Below are 21,529 nucleotides of genomic sequence, written 5' to 3'. Positions count from 1 at the left end.
CTTAATCCACTCTGTAAAGTTATCCAATCTTCTCATAGACTCGTCAATTTTACCATTTTACGAAGCATGCAATTGCAATAAAAGCCAACCCCTTCCAGCATATTAAAATTTGACTCCTGTAGTAATTTCATCTNTACAACATGTTGATTTTAAAATTAGCTATTTTTCGTCTATAAAATTTAATCCATAAATTTTTTTGGTAGTAAAATGGACTTGCCATCGATCTTTCGCTAATAATTGATACTTTTTAACAGAATTTATAGCCCAAAATCTCTCTTGAAAAATTAATTTTGTGATTTGTGCTACCCAAATCACTACTACTACTACTACTACTACTATTTACACCATAGACTTCTATGCATACTTTTTTTTCCGCGACTTTTAATAGAATTTGTTGCCAATAAACATCCAAGAACAGTCAGTATGTCGTCATCAGATGCCATAGCCGACTGACTAACTGGCGCCCGGGTCTACGATACTATATTAGCACCCCCTTCCCCTCAAAAAACAAACCTTGTTTTCTTGGAAGCCATTTGGCGCCCTCTGCGAGTGGCGCCCGGGGCAAGCTATCCCCCTCTAGCTACGCCTCTGTTGAGAGCTTTTCTTCTTCGTTTGTGGGCGATAGGAAATTCTGAAGTTCCTCAAGGTCAGGCAATTTCAAAGGATTAACTTAACGTGTATAGCAGCCTTTAAACGAAGTTGATGAAATCTTTTGTTTTTAAATAGNCACCCTAGCTACGCCTCTGTTGAGAGCTTTTCTTCTTCGTTTGTGGGCGATAGGAAATTCTGAAGTTCCTCAAGGTCAGGCAATTTCAAAGGATTAACTTAACGTGTATAGCAGCCTTTAAACGAAGTTGATGAAATCTTTTGTTTTTAAATAGCTAACATTTAATTTTGATTAAGTATATTCATCGTCGATAAAAATCATACAATTGACAAAATTTCGGTTCGTCATTCAAGTACGATAAAAGAAACTACCGTGAAACAGAAGCCGGTGGCGCAATGGTAGCGCGTCCGACTCCAGATTAGAAGGTTGCGTGTTCGAATCACGTCCGGCTCGCTGACTACTTTTATTTTTATATATAATTATACTTTATAGTACAGCTCAGCTACACGTCTAATGTTAAATACAACCATCAAATTTCTTTACATAGAAGTCACGAATATGAACACTAAATGCGTGGCAATGTGTAAAAAATAATTTGAAAGTACACACAAGAGATATAAAATTTGCAGATATGACCCGTGTTTTCCAATAAGAAACGAATATACTAATAGAGTATGACCATTTCAAAATATTACGGAATACGATTTACTGAAAACTAACAATTTTTGAAGTTCGTTAACTCCACACTGCAAAACCCTTGCCTGGACCACATAACTTATCTTCGGGGAATGTCCAATCTCAAATCGGTACGTGATCCCATAAAATGATAATAAAAGTAAGATTACAATTCTATCTCTCATTTGGAATTCGCTACTATTTTCAGATGTCAGTGAACTATTTTGAAAGATGAATATTTATATGCGCCAAGTAAATTTTGAAAATTCGCAATTCAACAAAATATAATTATTTGCCTAAACAAATTATTTTCGAATGTCACTCGAAATGTCTTATGTGCTAATCGTAAAATTTATCAAACAGCTATTTTTAAACCTTATAATATAATGCAGATGGGTTGATAATAATAAGCGCAGAGCCCTAAACGATTAGGAGTTGAAAGTTGAGTCATGAGAATGCATACTACAAAACAATTTGGAAATTTTACCGGAGGGAGAAAAAGAGAGTTTTACGGATTATTCTAAAGAAGTCGGTTTCTACTGTACTATTTTATATACATTTTTGTTTTTGTTTGTTTCTGAGTTTTTGCGGGAAATCGAACGTATTTTTAAACTTATCTAAAAATTTTCTAACTCTGAAAAAAGGAAAAACTTAACTTTTGCACGCAGTAAAACGGGTAAGATCGATTATCAATATATATAACCCATTCAACGAGTGTCTGTCCGCGTAACCGTTTGATAACGGACACTGGAGGTGCCCCTACCGTGTGTCATATTTCAAACATTCAAATTGACAATTTTAATTATTATTTAAATTAACAATATAAATTATTGTTATTCATTTGGCCCATAAATTATTATTTGGTCAATATAACAATATAAATAATTNTAGCCAGATGCCTCTATAATTACCAGGAACATCCTTCCTACCATTCTTAAAAATCGGAATTAAAATACTCGTCTTCCAAGACTCCGGTATTATCCCAGTATCAAAAATCTTTGAGAAAAGACTCAAAAGATTTGGTCTCAATGTCTCAAAATTCCATTGGGATCCCGTCAGAACCTGGGGCTTTATTTGGTTTATACCTCCTCAGAGCGAAGTTAAGCTCACTTATGGAAAATTCATGATCCAAAAGTTCACCATACCAATTCCTACAATAATTAAAATTCGAAATATCCGCAAAATAAGAGTCCAAGGAACCAAATAAATTGAAAAAATGATGAAACCAATCATCAATAGGAATAAAGCCGAAATTACAAGACTTATCCTGCTTAACATGTCGAAAATTGTTCTAAAAAAGTCTGTTGTCTTTCCAAAAACAATTCCCTTTTTTCCCTTATTTTATACTAGTAGACAAAAATATAATTAAAATATTCTTAAATTGTATCTAATGTCCTTTAGACGCTTTGAGAAATCATCATACCTAAACATATTAAGATTCCGTTTCTCAAATACAGTCTTTATAAACCTTAATTTGTCACTAAAAGAACCAAATTGACAAACTATTGGTCTGGAATAATCTTCAACTCTTTTCATAACCCGGTGCATATTTACAAAATGTAACAAGGGTAAATTCAAAGTATTAACCGCAAAAGATTTAACAATGTCAAATATTTCCAAAGACGACTCCTCTTTCTTCTCCTCCAATTGTTGAATAACAACATTATTCATCCTTCTCTGATTATCCGTAACTTTCAGTTCCCTCTCGAACAAACTCACTCTCATAAACTTTATCCGTATCAAAAGAATGCCATTCTCCGTTTACTTCCCTTTCGACCTTCAACTCAACCTTCCCTCAAAATCAATTATGGTCTCCTCTACATTCTTAATCCACTCTGTAAAGTTATCCAATCTTCTCATAGACTCGTCAATTTTACCATTTTACGAAGCATGCAATTGCAATAAAAGCCAACCCCTTCCAGCATATTAAAATTTGACTCCTGTAGTAATTTCATCTTCCCTTCTATCCGGCCACGATGCATTTTCGATGAAATTAACCTATCCAATTTCGAAATTTCTCTCCGTTGCGTGTCGGCCCGGGTTGAATTTTTGTCGATGCGTAACGAAAATTTCCCGTTTTTGAAAAAAATAATCGTGGCTATTGTATCGTCCGAAATTATTATTTTTTTTGCACAAACAATATACAATTTAATCCGATTATAACGTCATCGGATGTAACGACAATGTAATATAACGTCAAATTTTTATCGGTCCCATGATTTTACTATACTAGATAATGTTAAAAAATCCCCACTTGTAATGACATAAAACCGTTTTAACTTCATATTTGAAGCACTCCCAAATTTACAAAATTAGATTACAAATTTTATTTAACATAGAAGAAACTACATGTTCGGTCCTAAGGTCAGAGTTCACTTCTTAGAATGACTGTGAGTGGTACTCTCCCCACCTGACTTCGGTGGGGTGAGGTGGGTGTTTTGCTAGTTTGTAGAAGAGGGTCGCCATTTTGTATTTTACTTTGACTCGATTCTCGGTCCCGACTACCTACGAGTTTGACTTTTTTTTATGCGCAAATAATTTGGGCACCTAAAACTCTGTGCCAAATATCAACTCTCGACATGTCTCTATGCTTCATACCTCTATGCTGGTAAGAAAATGGGGCAATACGATTTTACAAACAAGACATAGTGTTGTCAAAAATAACACAGTAAAATATAATACGTAACGCGCACTCGGTAGATATAGTTATGTGTATTGTGTTAGTATATTTGTATTTTATTTAATTTATTTTATTCCATGTATTTTAGGTAGTTAAATTTAAATATTTATACTATTTGTTACATTTTTGATATATTTGATATTTCAACGAGATGTTCGAAACAGTTATAAAAAATTTAAATTTCTTTTCACATAATCGTTCGAAGCTGAAACCAATACAAAAAACGTTCCAGAGAATTAAAAATACCTGACAATGACCTGTAAATCAGGTTGAAAACGTTTGTAAAACAATAAATATTGATTCTCAGAGACATAAAGGGTGTGAGTCGTAGATCATTTTAATTTTAAACGATTTATGCATTGTTAGTAAAAAGAACCGTTGAAGTGTACATTAATATAAACGGATCAACTTTCTCGAACAGAAATCACCAAATTTTCTTCACCGAGAGCCAGATAACTGAGAGAATTACGAGCGCGGGCCGCATAATCATTTTGTTCAATACAGTACAGTGGATACACAAAAAATAAAGATCACAACATATTTATTTACCAATCCACAAACACAATGATTGAAGGAAGTTCGTAATCTTTTCTTAAACGTCATTGCAGGTGCTTACACAAAAACCGCTCTGATATCCAAAGTCGCAAAAAGTCGCCAAAATTTTTATTTCGCTGATTTTTCTCTAAAAATTATATTAATGTCAGATGCAATAATCAGGAGTACTTTTGGCATTTTAACATACACTTATTTTTATTTCTTTTACATAGTAAGTTTATGTAGAGACTATGATATTTTCATATAAATAAATACATATTACTTCATTTGTGGCAAAGGGCGGCGGTGGACCTGATGAACTAACTGACTTTGCGAGTCGTAGTTTGGTACCTCCATTCTAGAATATTACGAAGGTTTTTGTAAAGTTGATATTTTTCTAATATAATAGTTTATTTTTAATATTTCCAGAAGACATTATGTAAAAAATAATTTTACATTTCAAATGGGTATTTCATCGATATATGCAGTAAAAAAACGGCAAAATCTGTTAAATTTAAGTGTTTTTATGTGTTATAAATAACTTCTGAAGAAAGTGAGTCATCTTCTAGCAAAATTACAATAAATATAGCTAAATTTTAGTTATGGTTTATCTCATACCAATTATAAACACCAAAAAGTAAATAATAACTTAAAATAATTGATTTAAAGGACTTGCGAAAGAAAAGAATGACTAAACGAGTTAATTATGGAAAATAATATTATATTATCAAATAACCTTATTATAAATAAATACATATTAAAGAAGAAAAGTAATACTATATTTAATTTTTACTTTTTTAAATACTTTTTACAATTCATGGTATCAGACAACTCTTGCAAAACGTTGTATCTGCAATAGTCCTTCAACCTTCCGGTTCACAAAAATATCAAACACATTAAAAGTAAACACTTAATAACGCAAAAATCACAATATAAAACCAGAGCTCATTTGACAGCATCCTATCCATCTGACTTNCTCACCTGACACATCGCAGAACAAAATAGTCCATTTCAAACTGTTTTGATAACAGGTAGAACTGATCTTGGCTGCATGTGCTCAACTTCCACTCATGTTAATTGCTTAGAATTAGGTGCAAACTTCTATGCAGTGAACAGTACATTACTGTTCATATACTTTTATAATTAGAGTTTGTCTATACAGGTAGCCCTGTAAACTGAACTAATTTAAAATTTTTACCTTTCTCTTCTTATCTCTTCTCTGAATTTCTTTCTTTTCCACTTTTTCATTGTGATCTTTCAAATCTTTCTGTATTTTAGGTTTAGGTACTGTAGAATTAGTTTTTGGGATCTCTTTATCAGTAGTAGTCTTGAGCTAAAAATAATTATTCAAACTTAAGTAAATTTAGTTTTAATAATTTTTTTTAGTATCAGACAACTCTTGCAAAACGTTGTATCTGCACAGTGATTATAATTACGTTAATAAACTTTAAATTAATAAACTTAAGTAAATTTAGTTAATAAATAATATTTGTTAGAGACGTCTTACTGAAGTATTTTTAGGGTAATTGTTATCGACGTGTGATTTCTTAAACATGAGAAATCTAACGATTTCAAAAGTCGATTTCAAACTCTTTATTCATACAAAATAAGAATAAATTACAAACAGGATAAAATAAATAATAATTTTCATTAACACAAATCTTAGGTTATTTTTTTATATTTTAATAAACTTTAAGGATATTTTTGTAAATATAATAAATGTAAATCCGATACAGCTCTTTGTAATTCATCGATCCTGCATATATATAGATTTTCCTCTTGGCAGTCGCAATAATTTATTTTAATCTCTATATTTATCTAACGGAGCTATTGATGTAATTATAAAATTTGATCTTAGATAAATTCTTTCATTTTTTTAGTTTTTTATCTTATATCGGGTCAATAAATTTCCAGTTGAATTATTTTGTCTCGCATGAATGCAATATTAAACAACTGTAAGAAGGTATATTAACATAATTTAATGTTAGAAACTTGTGATATACCACGTAAATGACATAAAATTAAAATTTTAAAACAGAATTATTCAAAGGTATTAAGATAAACTATAGGTAATTAAGAGTATTGATTCAGAAATAAATAACCATCGATTATTTATTTATAAGTTAGTCACATCAAATAAGTAAAGCGATTGATTAGAATAAGTCATTTGATATTTATTTCTAATTACATTTCTGAACCACTTAAACAGACGTCATTTAGGACAGAGTAATTTAAATCATTTATTGAAATTATTGCATTATATCCGTATTATTAGAAAGTGTAATATCTCATTCTTATGCAATATTTATTGCGTATCATAAATTTTCCTTTAGTTATAAATATTTGAACGGAATTTGTTTAATATATTAATGTTAAGTCGGCTAGTTTGAAAGAGTGAAGTAATACTTTTGACGGAAATTATGTTGGGAGTAACGTTGTTTGTTATTTCGTTGTGTGCAACTTTCGTGAATAGTAATGAAATATACGAAAGCCGGGAGGGGTTTTCAGATGAAATTGAACGGACTTTGAAAAATGCAGAAATAAATGTTAAAAATATATTCAAATCTATCAACGAAACTGCTTTTATTCAAGTGTTGAGAATAGCTCAAGAATTAAACGTATCTTCACCTTGTACAGAAAGTGCCATCTTGTTTTTGGATGATTTGATAAACATGAAAGGATGGACATTGAAATGTAAGAATTTTATATTATTTTTCATTGTTTATTACATTGTTTAAACAATTATAATTTTAAACATAAATTAAGAAAAGTTACTCAAAATAATTTGACTTTTAGTTTAAAAATAAGCGACCAATAATTTTACTTTTAGCATTTTATTGACTTTGAGATACTGTATTTATAGTTCTGTAGTGTTTACTAAAGTGTATTTCATTCAATACCTTCCTGTTCTACGTGTTTCTAAAAGACACGTGAAATTTGTTTCAATTTTCTTTTAGATTTTCGATGAAAGTATGGCAAAAGATTATCAGTAAATATTCAAATAAAATAGCAATTTAGTCTTTACAATGGTTTATTGACTTTTGAACCACCCTGTATTTATTACCTTATAAAATTTAAATTACAGTTGTGTTTTAGTTTTCGAATAAATTATTAAAAAGTCATCGTTTCTATTCGATTTATTAATTTAATTGTAGTTTATTTAGAAGTGTAAATGAATTATAATGAATAAATATAATTTCGTCGTATGTTGCAGTACTGGATTCATTTGGGAAACCATCTCCTGGTTTGTTTACGATTAGTTTATGGATGCAAGGTGACTACGATCAATGTTTAAATTTAAAGATCCCGTCGAGTGATGGAAGTAAAAATAAGGAAGAAGTCGGTGGGAAATATTGTTCCTTGATGATTGAGCCTGCAGTTGAACCTGAGACAATACAGAGAATATTTCGACACAGAAATAATTCTTTGATCAAACTAGCAGAAGAAGTTTTTGTAAGATTATTTGCAATTTTCGTTTGTAGATAATCCAAATATTTTCCGTTCATACTTTACGGATTAAACGAACAAATAAACGAACACTTTATTTAATTAATATAATCTAATAATATGTAGTAGGATTTCGCTAATCTGGTCATTCTTTGCACAGGTGAATGCCAGATTAGCGACTTTACCGGATAACTGAGAGTGTCTAAAGACAATGAATGGCGCGATCTGTACTAATTCTTTTGGAGACGGACAGGACATGCAATAATACACACAGAAATTTAACCCGAGTAAACAAGAAGTATGACACAACTAATATTGTCATGGAAACGGAAACCGGATACTTAATTAATATCTTGAATTATTGTAGCCTGATTAGCCAGGGTCTACTGTAATTTAACAAAACGCATTAAATGTTCTACCCGTTAGTATCTAATATTAAGTAAATTTTATTTTGGTCTCATTGAAAAGATTAGAAAAACGTATGTAACCTTTAATGAATTCAGAAGTTATGTTTTAAATTTAAAAATAAGAATTATTGTAACTATAATTTAATATTATAATAAAATAAACTCAATTATTTAAATGATGTAATTAATTTTATTATTTATTAACTATTTGTTATAGGAACCATTAGTATTACCGCATATCCTAAAAGACATGGTTCACATGCGATTAGCTTTACGTTTAGACGTTTGTATACCGAGTTCGTGCAATGAAAACGATGTAAAAAAGATTTCACAATGGGGTAAGTATTTCCGTTTTGCCTATTATCTCAATGTATTATTGGCCTTTACAGTTTTAATAGAAACGTAACTTTTAAAAACATGGACGTGAAAAATAAATAGTTACGAAAGAAAGTAAACAAATTAGAGAACAAGACAACAGGGACAAATGCAGAACGTTTAGAAAAGTACACAAGCTTAAAATAATAAGTATAAACTGAGCTTATACAATTATTGGTTTTCGTTTTCGATCATTTAACAGAATTTTATCAGGACAATAATTTACTTTTAATTACTCAACTTTAATTTGTAATATACTTTTGAAATTTTAGATACATAATAACCATGAAACACAATGTTAAAAATCAGTATCATTAATGTTTGATAATACTTAAAATAACTTTATAATGTTTTCAAATTAACTACATTTTTAAATTAAAATAATTATATGGATATCATATTTTTTGCAAAATTGATATTATTGAATATTTAATATCTAGTTGGAGCTCCTTACATTTGAATAACATTAAACACACTATAGTTTGAATCGATTTTTGCAATTATTTCACTTCAATATTTCCTCAAGCATCCATACTTGCTCATTTTAAATGGTTTACTTGATGATAATGCTTTTTTGACCATAAACTATTTTTTGTTATTATTGTGAGGATCTGGATGGATACCCATCTAATTTGCATAATTTGCACTTTATAGCAAAATACATTAAGGTAGATTTATTTAAAATTTTTAGTATAGTTTAAAACCTAAAAAGGTTACAAAACTTCAACATCCTGCAAACATGCCCTATAACGCAACCTTTAGTGAGAAATGAGGATGTTTTGCTTCCTTCCTCCACACCTATTATCTTAGAATATTTACCAACACCTGATCGAATGACACAACGACTCATCCCATCGGATGACGAACTTCTGGGAAACAGATGAAATAATATTCGGTGATATAAGGGCAGGTTTCCATACACTCGGGGCAGTTTCCTCCCAGATAGAATTGCCATGACAAGGCAGTTCACGAAGAAAAGGAACATGCCATAGGACCGACAGATTATGCCCTATCAACTCGTCCAGCATACCCATCGGCCCACTGAGGGAACATGCTACGGCCATACCACTAAACAACGGTAATATGATTTATTGTAAACTCCCTCTCTCATACGGATTATAGTCTTAGTTTAACCATATGTTTTATGTTTTGTTGTTTATTTACTTGTCCTTGTTATTTTGGTCTTCTGTGATTAAATTGTTGATTTTTATATTAATGATCTTCGTAGTCGAGTATTTATTCCTTATGCATAACCGCACACAGAATCTTACCACTCGGGTTCTGTTAGAATAAGCCATTCAGTGACAAAGTGAGCAGGTCTAAAAAATCTGACGATTAGAGGGCCTTGACCCTCGTCTGTGTTCTCACATTATGCTCCATAAACTTTCTGTTGGACAAAGATCTGAATTTCTAGAAAGCCAGTCTAATACGTATTTTATGTTTTCGTTAATTATCTCGTTGAAGTATACAGTTACTTCCACTAATAAAAGATCCAAAGGCAATTAAATTATTTTTTAACATATCATAATATTTTGAAGACTCCATTTTTTATCAACAACGACAATACCAGTTTTTCCATTGAATCCAAAGCATCTGAAACCATTCTACTACTACCTTTTAACCGACTACTCATTCCAACCTTCGCTTCTCTTTTCACACCGTACCAATAATATCCACAATCATCTGGTTCATCTAAATTCTTTTCTCATCAGAAAACACAACTTTTTCCCACTCCTTGGTTCAGCTAGTCACTTGATTTAGCCTATTGAAGACTTTGTTGCTTGTGAACAGGTATCAAATTAGGTATCACTTTACCGAATAAGGAAGTGTTTACCAAACTGTTAGAGTTTATTAATACAACTGGAATGATTACAAGTAAATTTTAACAGAGGAAAAGACATCTTGATGAAACTGAAAGGGATTTGTAAAGATCTAAATTTCCGATTTGGAATCGGTAAACCTACAGATGTAATGATATTTTAGGACTGGCTTAATTCAATTGTACTATTGTATCATTTATAATTACATATATTGTACTAAAGAATGCAATTAAATAGTCACAGAGTAATACAGTTAAAAAATAATTTGCCAGATATTTTCAAAGATGCAATGTTTAAATACGTTATTGACTAATTAAGCCATTCGAAACTTTTATATCTTAAAAGCCTTTCTTGTGAAGGTAGGTAAATGTAGTGTGCGTGAGATAAATCCAAATATCTCAAATCAATGTGTAGTTCAATTTTTAACTGTTTAAAAATATTATTTCTGACGTACTGTACTCGTCTAATAGATCTGGAAATTCTAAATTTTTAAATTTATTTTTCTTGGTATCTTAAATTTGTTTCAGTATTCTACGAGTTAAAATAATTTCCAGGCGTCGTTCACTCGTGTGTCGTTTAATTACAACTAACAGGAAACACGTAACGGAAGTTCTAGCATGTCTTTCATACAGAACATGAGCATGTTTTTGTTTATCCAGGAACACAATCTATACATTGGCCATAGCAGTTTTAAAATTATTAATTATTTTAATTATTTTATTCTCTGAAACTTTCTAGCACATCGAAATTCATATATATTTCGAATTTCATCTCTAAAACTTCACTATTTCTTGGCATAAATCTTGACAGTTTAAGTTTTAATTACTAATAACACCAACTGTTAAGATTTGAAAAGTTTAAAATGATTAACTGTTATAATACCGGGTGTGATGTAACAACTTTCCATTCAAATTGTTCATTAATGTCCACAGAACGGAATAAACCACAAACGCATTGTCATATATTTACTATATAGAATTGGAAACAATGACTGGTCGTGTTAATTGTATTTATTGTAAATACATAAATTTACGGCCATGTTCTCGTTAAATATCATACAATTGTTATAGGGCCTGCACTTTTCGAAACTAATAAGCGGCGTTAGTATCGGGCTTATAAATAGGTACTGTACTTCCTGTTTCGTCTATCGTGTTATGTATAAACTGTTTATAAATTGCTTTTTTAGTTATTTACAAAGTTAAATATATTTTTAAATCGGCTTTTTTCGTTACCTTTATTGTGGATTCGGTCAAGCCCACTATGGGGCGGCCGGGTTGTGAGACACGGGCCTCAACATATCCAAAACAGACTGCATATGAAAAATTCCAGAGGACGTTCTCGCATGGTTCGATCTCGGATCCACAAGAACCTTTACTACATGAACCATCTGGCCAATAATAATTTCATGTGTGAACTTAATTTAAAATATTAAACCCATGAATTAAACAAAAAGCAAACAAAAACGTCTAATATTTACAAAGGATTTTGATGTTAGTGGCAGAAATTTCCGTCGCAAAACGGCGCCATTTTTTAGGTAAAAAATGTACGAAAGTGCAAGCTTTGCATAAGGAAAAAATTCGAGGACAGCCTCTATATTTCAAAATTATAATTTAATAAAAATTGATACTTTTGCAGTATTTTCGAGTGTAGCTGCTTCTCGAGTTGATTTCTGCCAAGTTAAAGACCAGAAAATGAAATATTCTACGGCACAAATTATTTGCATGTAAGTTATCCATTTTGTAAATTTTTATAAAACCCTGAAATATATTCAAAAGAAAAAAAACCACAATGCAAATATTAAAATAAAATCCCATTTTAATATTATTAATAACTATGCATTTTGCTCTTAGATTAATATTACTTTACATATTATTACATAAACGTATGTGTGATTTATGTTTTACGACTTATAACAGCCTTAAAACCTAAATTATCACTGTCTTTGTTTATGTAATACTATGTTAAATAATCTTATTTAATATGTTTATATTATTAAATCATATATTAGTATTTTGAATTTCATTTTCGTTGAGTAGCTTATANGGGGGTCTACTGTACTAATAACACCAACTGTTAAGATTTGAAAAGTTTAAAATGATTAACTGTTATAATACCGGGTGTGATGTAACAACTTTCCATTCAAATTGTTCATTAATGTCCACAGAACGGAATAAACCACAAACGCATTGTCATATATTTACTATATAGAATTGGAAACAATGACTGGTCGTGTTAATTGTATTTATTGTAAATACATAAATTTACGGCCATGTTCTCGTTAAATATCATACAATTGTTATAGGGCCTGCACTTTTCGAAACTAATAAGCGGCGTTAGTATCGGGCTTATAAATAGGTACTGTACTTCCTGTTTCGTCTATCGTGTTATGTATAAACTGTTTATAAATTGCTTTTTTAGTTATTTACAAAGTTAAATATATTTTTAAATCGGCTTTTTTCGTTACCTTTATTGTGGATTCGGTCAAGCCCACTATGGGGCGGCCGGGTTGTGAGACACGGGCCTCAACATATCCAAAACAGACTGCATATGAAAAATTCCAGAGGACGTTCTCGCATGGTTCGATCTCGGATCCACAAGAACCTTTACTACATGAACCATCTGGCCAATAATAATTTCATGTGTGAACTTAATTTAAAATATTAAACCCATGAATTAAACAAAAAGCAAACAAAAACGTCTAATATTTACAAAGGATTTTGATGTTAGTGGCAGAAATTTCCGTCGCAAAACGGCGCCATTTTTTAGGTAAAAAATGTACGAAAGTGCAAGCTTTGCATAAGGAAAAAATTCGAGGACAGCCTCTATATTTCAAAATTATAATTTAATAAAAATTGATACTTTTGCAGTATTTTCGAGTGTAGCTGCTTCTCGAGTTGATTTCTGCCAAGTTAAAGACCAGAAAATGAAATATTCTACGGCACAAATTATTTGCATGTAAGTTATCCATTTTGTAAATTTTTATAAAACCCTGAAATATATTCAAAAGAAAAAAAACCACAATGCAAATATTAAAATAAAATCCCATTTTAATATTATTAATAACTATGCATTTTGCTCTTAGATTAATATTACTTTACATATTATTACATAAACGTATGTGTGATTTATGTTTTACGACTTATAACAGCCTTAAAACCTAAATTATCACTGTCTTTGTTTATGTAATACTATGTTAAATAATCTTATTTAATATGTTTATATTATTAAATCATATATTAGTATTTTGAATTTCATTTTCGTTGAGTAGCTTATACATTATAATTTTCCAATTAATTCTTAATGTCAGGATAAGACTATTAATAAAAACGTGGACACTTTACTCCAAAATATAGAACGTTACAATTAATATCGACTATAGCTCTAAATAACTGTAGAATAACTAATATATATAATAGCATAATAACTGTACTGTATATTAATATAGAAGAAGCTCTGTTTTTCAATGAACAAAGCAAAATTAACAAATACTGTTGCGTATAAATAATTTAAATTATTATCATATCGTCACATTTCCGGGATGCAATTTTTAATCATATTTTAATTTTAAACATAAATATAACTTTTGACACTGAATCTGAAACTGTGGTTACTCTTTGTGTATAACGACTTTATTTTTACGTGACTTTTTTCGCAGAAAGTGAGAAAGCACATGAAAATTGTACACTTTAGAGCAGTGTTTTTCAGTGTTTTTTTTTCGTTTTTTATCTCACAGCACACTTGAACCTATAATTAAATTTCCGTGGCAAATATTTGCTCGGAATATATCACGTAATTTAAAGTTGTTTGTAAATATTCCATCCTCACATTACTTGCCAGTTAACTTAATCCTTCCTGTCTATATTTTGGTGACTTAATTAAAACCGTATTATTCTTTACCTTCCGATCCACGCTCGAGAATGGCTCGAGCAAGGTTCATAGCGTTACAAAAAACCGGGCGTTTGGGCCTCCGAAATTTTTTTTTGAACTTTGGAATGTTTTTTAGGTCCCCAAATTTTTTCAACATTTTTTTCCCGCCCGAAAAAATTTTATAGCGATTTTAATCAACCTTTAATGACGCGCGCTTCACGCTTTATTGCTTTTTAATGTTTTTTTAATGGGAGTTTTTTTTATCAAAATTAATTAATCGTTCTAAAGTTGTAGTGCACCGATTTTCCTACGGTAAAGTTATTTAAAGCTGCTTTCTGATGTCAAAAACGACCTCCGATAGTTTTTTAATTTTTTTTAATTAATAGATTTTATTATATATAAGTTTAATTAATTAGGGGGTCGGAAATCGCAATAAAAATTATAATTTTTTAAAAATATTTAAAAATATAGGTTTAGTTTCTAGTCACCCTACTTTGAACCCTTCTCCTCCCGAGACGTCTATGAGAATGTCCCGGGAAATACGACACCAGCTGTTCTCAAGGTCATCCAAATGTGTAAACAATGACTCATCGGTGTTAAATTTCGCAGAAAGGCGAGACAAAGGAAACTAAATGATGAAGCTTTTTAACCAAAATTAACGCATTTCTTTCGTTTTTTTTTCAGTTTTAAGTATTTTTTTATGCTTAATTAAAATTTTTTTTAAAAGTGGACAAGGGGTTAAAATATAAGAAGGTTACAACAATATTTATTTCATTTAATTTTCATTTGCAAAACAATAAAGAATTAACATTGTTTTAATTTGCATTTAAAAGTTGTCTGATAATTGCCTTTATAAACCTACCCAAGGTCCCTCTATTTCTAAGTTAAAATAATTCGAACTAAATATGGACAATTATAGATTTGTTTTTGATTATAAAAAAACTGTATTTTAAATGAAATAACCTAGTCTTACGCATATAGAATTTTGCTTACGAATATATATTTTCTATTACATTATGTATACGTTTATTTATTATAACAATAAAAAACTCGTCAAAATTTAAACCTCTTAAAATGATTATTTATTCTTAACCAATTGAAAATTTATTGAAGTGTTTCCGACATTAATATTTTAAGTTGTTTTTACCTCTTTTATTTAATAATTGGAGATTTGGTGATTTCCGCTGTCGCCTTGCTGACAGTCTGTTCGTATGTCCTTGTTAAATTATTATAACTGATAATACATATGAAAATTCAAAGCAGATACAGAAATCGTATGGCCGGTGGCGCCGATCAACAATATAATTAATTTCGATCTGGACAGAAAGTCATATTATTTTTTAAATTAAAATATAAAAAATTGCAGCCCAGCATTGTCACGATATCACAATAATTCGATTAATTATTATAAATCTTTATTTTTATGACAAATTTCTTCTGCCAAGTCACCATGTTATATAAAATGTACTGTGGGTAAACGGAGTGTAAAATCCTAGTTAAATATTAGATTTTTAAAAAATTATAAATTAATTTTTTAAAAAGGTATTCCAGTTAAATACGAAAAAAAATTAAAGTATGAATCACGTACATTTGAATTGGAAAAGTGTAGATAAATATAGCTAGTCTATCTAAGCTATTTGCAGATAGTCTATGCAGTTATAGAATATGATGGTGACCACATCTGTGGGAAAACACTACAAGAAACTCTTACAATAGAACCCGTTTTCTTTGGAGTTTAAGATTTTATTCTTCAAGCTTAGTTGGAAACTGTCCAAAATAGCGGATATTTCGATGATACTTAATAAATAAAAGGTTTTAAAATGGCTCCCTTTAAATGCCGTATTTTATATTACCTGTGTATATAAATCTATAAAATCTAGTCTTCAGCTGGAAGGAACGTCTTCGTACTCAGTTGGTTCTCTTCAAAGAGAGATTTAAATACTTTGTCTTTGATATATGATTTATTTCTTTCATTTTTGTGTGTACTGTATACATTTTGTCTCTTATGCAAAAAGTTGCTTAAACTTTATTTAATTTATAAATTTTTATTTTTCGTTTAGAATTATTTTCATCCTTTTGTTCTCATGGGTTATGATGGCGGGCATCTTAGAAACATTGATCAATAAGAAAGTCATATCTATTAATACACAAAAAGGTAAATAAAATTTTTTTTTTCAGTACATACTAAGTGTGAATATAGCTTTGAAAATTTCAATAGTATAAACTTGTCTATGGTATTTTCATATACTGTATAAGTGATAGCACTTAAATTGAAGTAGTAGGTCTACCTGCAAAACATAAAAAATATTCAGTTCTGTGACAGTCCGTTTTAAACAGACATTTTCCATACAAAAAATTCGGAATCTAGATCAGGTATTCTTAACCGTTTTGATTCCACGTATCCTTTTGATAGTCCAATAACATTTGTAGATATTTTCTCAGAACGAGAAAATATTAATTGGGACATAGTCACAATTATTATAATATTAATAATTAATATTTATTAATTTTAAAATATCGGCCGTATTTTAGAATTATATTTTAAATTTATTTAATTTAAGTTATATGTTCACCACCTCAAATTAGTGTCTTACCGTTGTACAGTACATAATCCTTTTCCTATTAGCCAGCTCCTGTACAGTATACTTTTCTGTTAGCAACAGTCATTTATTTATCTCCTTTCTGGAAAAAAGTTTTGAATTAAAATAACATGACTTCCAGTTTTCTTCTGAACTTTGTATATAGTTAATCGGAGCATCGTGCAGCCAAGCTTTCCACATCTTGTCTCGGCTTTCATTTACATAACTATTATCGAGATTAAAGAAGAACAGGCATACAGACGGACGATCAACAGTGAAAATTCATAGGTCCACAATTTTCTTCGATTTGCAGGAAAATAATCAATTTAAACGTGAAGTTAAACATCGTACACGAGATTATAAATAAAAGCAATTACATGAAACTATAATCATTAATTAATTTACTTTTAAAATGTAATAGGCTATACAGTACTTCCAATAAGCAACTTCAAAGTAGTAATTTATGGACTATTCTGTCAAATATGATGTAACCATGAGTGATAAAATAATACGTTTTCCATTATTAAATAGAATTCCGGAAATCTATTCTTTAGATAGTCACAATGTTCACAGGAAAGAAATAATTCCGACTTGTACGAACCTTTCACAGCCTTACTTGTTACAATTGTGGTGGTCAGAGCAGGAGTCATATTCCTCTGTTTATTCGATGGACAAGTGATACTCGTATATATACCTTCGGGTGAATACCCATAATGTAGGTAGGTCTGCAAATTTCCATCCAAAAATAGTAATGCCGAATTTGAAGTTTTGGCTAACGTCCTTGCGTGACACACATTCCCATTTATCACTCCTTAATCTCTCCTCTTAATTCTATCACGGAATGTAACGTGTAAATAAGATTATATTGCTATAAAATTCTTTATATTTAGATAAGTTTTATTTTTGTTAAAAAATTTTTTATTCTCTTTTTAAATTTGAAAATTATACTTTCGTATATATGTATTTTTAGGCGGAATTTTTGAATACGTTCTTATTGCTTCACCTTCTGAATCGATAAAAGAACTTTCCTCTATTAAAGTTCCAAAAAGTACAAGATTTATAAGCGGAATGAAAATCATCTTAATAATATTAACAATATATGCTCACGTATGTCTTCTTCTAGTTTACAAACCAACAATAGCAGGTAAGCTACTTGTTAAGGTTTTGAACATTTTGGAGAGAATAAAGTATATTCGATAATGTAAAAAAACTCTAATAAATTCTATTGAATATTCTCGATAAAGTGAATAAAACGTGTTTATATATTAATTTATATGTTCGATAAAATTACAGTTAGCTACGGAAAATTAATGGATATAATGGATGATATTTTATCGATAATTTTCAATCGTTTATTCACAATGATTGAAACATTTTTCTTTATCAGGTAAAATTTATAATAAAATTATAATTATTTTAACATACAATAATTATGTAATTATTATGAACGTAAATTTCAATATAAATAATAAATTTTTTTAATGATTTTAGTGGATTTGTGTTGTTTTATTTCCGCAAAGAAAATGAAAATGGCTCGAAAATGAAATATGTAATCTTCCTAATGAAAAGAAGCATTAAGTGAGGGAATATCTTATAAATAAAGACATTTCATATTTATTATTATCTGAGTGTTTCTTTTATCTGCAATAGATTTACAATTCTCATCCTGTGTGTAGTCGCCTTAGCTATTGTTATTCCGCTATTTGGGGATGGTCCGCAATGGCAACTTATTACTCTAGAAGGCATATATATCGAGAAAAACTGGTGGAAATTCGCACTTCATATTAACAATTTAATCAAGACACAAACATCTGTAAGTATATTTAGCGTCCTGTTTTTTAATGTATTATAAAAAAAGGATTTTTAATAGAGACTTCAAAATCAATTAATAATTCCATTTTATTCTGTGGCTTCCTCCTGTTCAAGTGTTCCTTTCTTCTACCAGACTTCAATTTGTCCAATTGCCAAAGTTTCTTTTCTAGGTTATTTCCTTGAATTCCAAGTTGCTTCTCATAAATTCCAAGTTGCTCCTCAAGGAAGTTTTCTTTTTCATTTTGTTATCTAATGTTTTTTATTTCTGTTCTCTGTTGCACCTCATCACAACAGTAATTTCAAACTATTATGGATTCTTTCACGAAATTTTTGACGTGATTTCATTACAGTATCTAGATGTTACTTGGTGTATAAATGCTTTAATGCAATTAACAGTCCTTACCGTTCCTTTACTCTTCATTCAAGACAGGTGAGGTGTTTTAATTAGTAAATTATAACATAAATTATTCGTTCATGCAATTCATTTATATAGCATTAAGTATAACAATGTGTGTATCATTTCAGATGGCCAACAGTTGGATGCATAATTATGTCTGTCTTGATCGTTTGCGGAATGATATCTTATATGTATGATGTCCTGAATAAAAAATATTACGAAATACTAGGAACATTTTTGAATACGAGGTAATTTAATTGAATTCTGTACGAGAAAGTTTGCTTGAATTGATCAACTTTTAAAGTATATAGAAATGTTTCTGAGAATCATTTTGATTTAGAAATTATTTTTCAGGAAAGTGATCAACTATCAACCAGAAAATTACCAAAAACCTTATTATTCTCATCTCAGCTCCTATTGTTTTGGCCTATTGATTGGATATATCATTCAAAAAAACAAACATTTGAAATTTGGAAAAGTATGTCTATGTTCTCTTGTAAACAATTAAGATATTTAGACTACGAATTACATTTATCTCAAAGTTATTTGATACTTCAGACATTTCTCCGTTTCATGTGGATTTGTTCGTCGACCTTGATTGCATTAATATTGTACGGTCCTTATGTGTTCAAAACTTGTACATTTCCGAACGAAAACGTAATTGTGGCATTTCAATGCGTGTCACCATTTATATGGACCATAGGAATTGCTTGGTTATGTGTAGCATGCGTAACAGGACATGGTGGTGAGAAATATTTATCATTGTCTGTTAGAATATTCTTATTTAAATAGCTTTTGTGAAGTTCTCAAAACGAGAAAGTAATAAACCTTTTAGTATTTTATTATTGATAACCTCATTAAAACCCTTATTTTCAAATCTACTTAGTGGCCATTAGCCAAAATACTCTATACTATTTTTTATTATTTATTGTTTTGTTTTTATTATATATATTTAAAGGTAAACTTTTTCAGGGGTAATTAATAAATTCCTCTCTCATAAAATTTTTATTTTCCTGGATCATGTATCTGTGTGGATTTATCTCCTGCATATTTTCATTATTGCATATGTTTACGGACAATCAAGAAGAGCTCGTACAACTACTATATTTGAGTTGGTAATTGAAAGAATATTTAATTCCTTTTAATTATTGAAATGCTTACTTGTAAATATTTTAAAAAATTCAAATATGTTTACTGTATTTAAAGTCGGAATGTACAGTATAGATTATAAACTTTTAAACTGGCTAATTTAAATACTTATCTGTATAAAAATTTCATGATATTTTTCAGATTATGGTGTATTTCTTTGTGACGAACATCACATTAATTGCCTCTTACATCGTTTTCATATTTGTTCAATCGCCGATAACTCGTCTCATTTCTAAACTCCTCCAGAAAAAGTCACAAATGAATGAAGCTGCTGCTGAATTAGAGACATTACCAGAAGTAAAACAACATTCTGAATAATGAATATTTGAATTACAATAAAATTACAAAAACTCAACGTGAATGAGTTAACGAATATGACGAATTTTACGACAAATAGACGACACTATTCTATATATAGTAGAATTTTTGTAGAGGGATTATATGTATAAATTCATATACGTATTAAGTACGTAACAAAAGTGACTGTTTATATTTGTAGTTAAATTTTAATTTAAAAAGTATTGGCTATTTAGAAGCTACTTTCAACGTAGTGACATTCTCATTATTGCGTTTTGCAGTGATACCGTGGAAGAGGGGTTCTGTTATTTGTTAACACGTAAAATTTATGCTATATTATTATCAAGTGTTGCTATTGAAGAACGATAACTTATTTTATATTAGTGTTAACTTATTAAGGTAAAAATTAGATTGCATGTGTTTCATTTCTTTTGAATGACACTACGAGTTTTATGAATGTCAAGTTATCGAGAATCGAGTTTACTGTATAATTAATTATCGAAGTTACGGCATTTTATTATATTAAACTTTATTTCATCATTATTCAAACGTTATATTAAATGTTATGCTATCTTGTTATGACTTAAATATAGTTTTAAATGCAAAATTATTTGTTTAATTGAAATGTTGATTGCTGTGAACTAAAAATTTTGTTACTTTTTACTTACTGCATCATATTAGAATTAGAAATCGTTAATGGTTCTTTGAAAAGGTGACTGAGTGTTTATATCAGAAATAAAATGATTGCATGTTTTGTCTTACTGTCAATTACCCTTTATATAAATGTTAAAGAGACGATCCGAAGTTTCTGCCTTTCTCTACAAAAACACACCGGTAAGCTTCGTCATCAATATTATGTCATTCCTTTCAACAGATTTCATCA

The 21,529-nt window shown here is 29.8% G+C and overlaps 1 protein-coding gene and 1 non-coding gene across 2 annotated transcripts; both read left to right on the top strand.

Moving 5' to 3' along the window:
• The first annotated feature begins 988 nt into the window (after nt 1-988).
• On the top strand, nt 989-1,060 carry Trnaw-cca. The gene has a single exon. It is a non-coding gene; the product is annotated as a tRNA-Trp (tRNA).
• Nucleotides 1,061-13,224: 12,164 nt separating this feature from the next.
• On the top strand, nt 13,225-21,151 carry LOC111630336 (nose resistant to fluoxetine protein 6-like). The gene is made up of 13 exons (XM_023374432.1): nt 13,225-13,311; nt 13,413-13,500; nt 16,473-16,567; nt 17,962-18,135; nt 18,285-18,378; nt 18,483-18,569; nt 18,642-18,804; nt 19,154-19,233; nt 19,329-19,448; nt 19,555-19,678; nt 19,759-19,945; nt 20,173-20,315; nt 20,491-21,151. Exons 1-13 carry the CDS (start codon nt 13,266-13,268, stop codon nt 20,665-20,667), a joined length of 1,578 nt encoding a protein of 525 aa, XP_023230200.1. The 5' UTR covers nt 13,225-13,265; the 3' UTR covers nt 20,668-21,151.
• The last annotated feature ends 378 nt before the right edge of the window (nt 21,152-21,529 follow it).

This window comes from Centruroides sculpturatus, unplaced genomic scaffold (genome assembly GCF_000671375.1).
Source record: "Centruroides sculpturatus isolate CEXI.00-Female unplaced genomic scaffold, Cexi_2.0 scaffold622, whole genome shotgun sequence".
Classification (NCBI taxonomy): Eukaryota; Metazoa; Arthropoda; class Arachnida; order Scorpiones; family Buthidae; genus Centruroides; species Centruroides sculpturatus.
Note: the sequence above shows the minus strand (reverse complement) of the source record. Positions and strands in the feature narration are given on the sequence as shown.

What these genes read in the sequence shown, in the direction of transcription:
- LOC111630336 (XM_023374432.1), top strand. Translation starts at nt 13,266, where the DNA reads ATGTTAGTGGCAGAAATTTCCGTCGCAAAACGGCGCCATTTTTTAG. An exon ending in ATCTATTAATACACAAAAAG is followed by an intron (nt 16,568 to 17,961) that starts GTAAATAAAATT and finishes ATGTATTTTTAG; the next exon opens with GCGGAATTTTTGAATACGTT. An exon ending in AACATTTGAAATTTGGAAAA is followed by an intron (nt 19,679 to 19,758) that starts GTATGTCTATGT and finishes TTGATACTTCAG; the next exon opens with ACATTTCTCCGTTTCATGTG.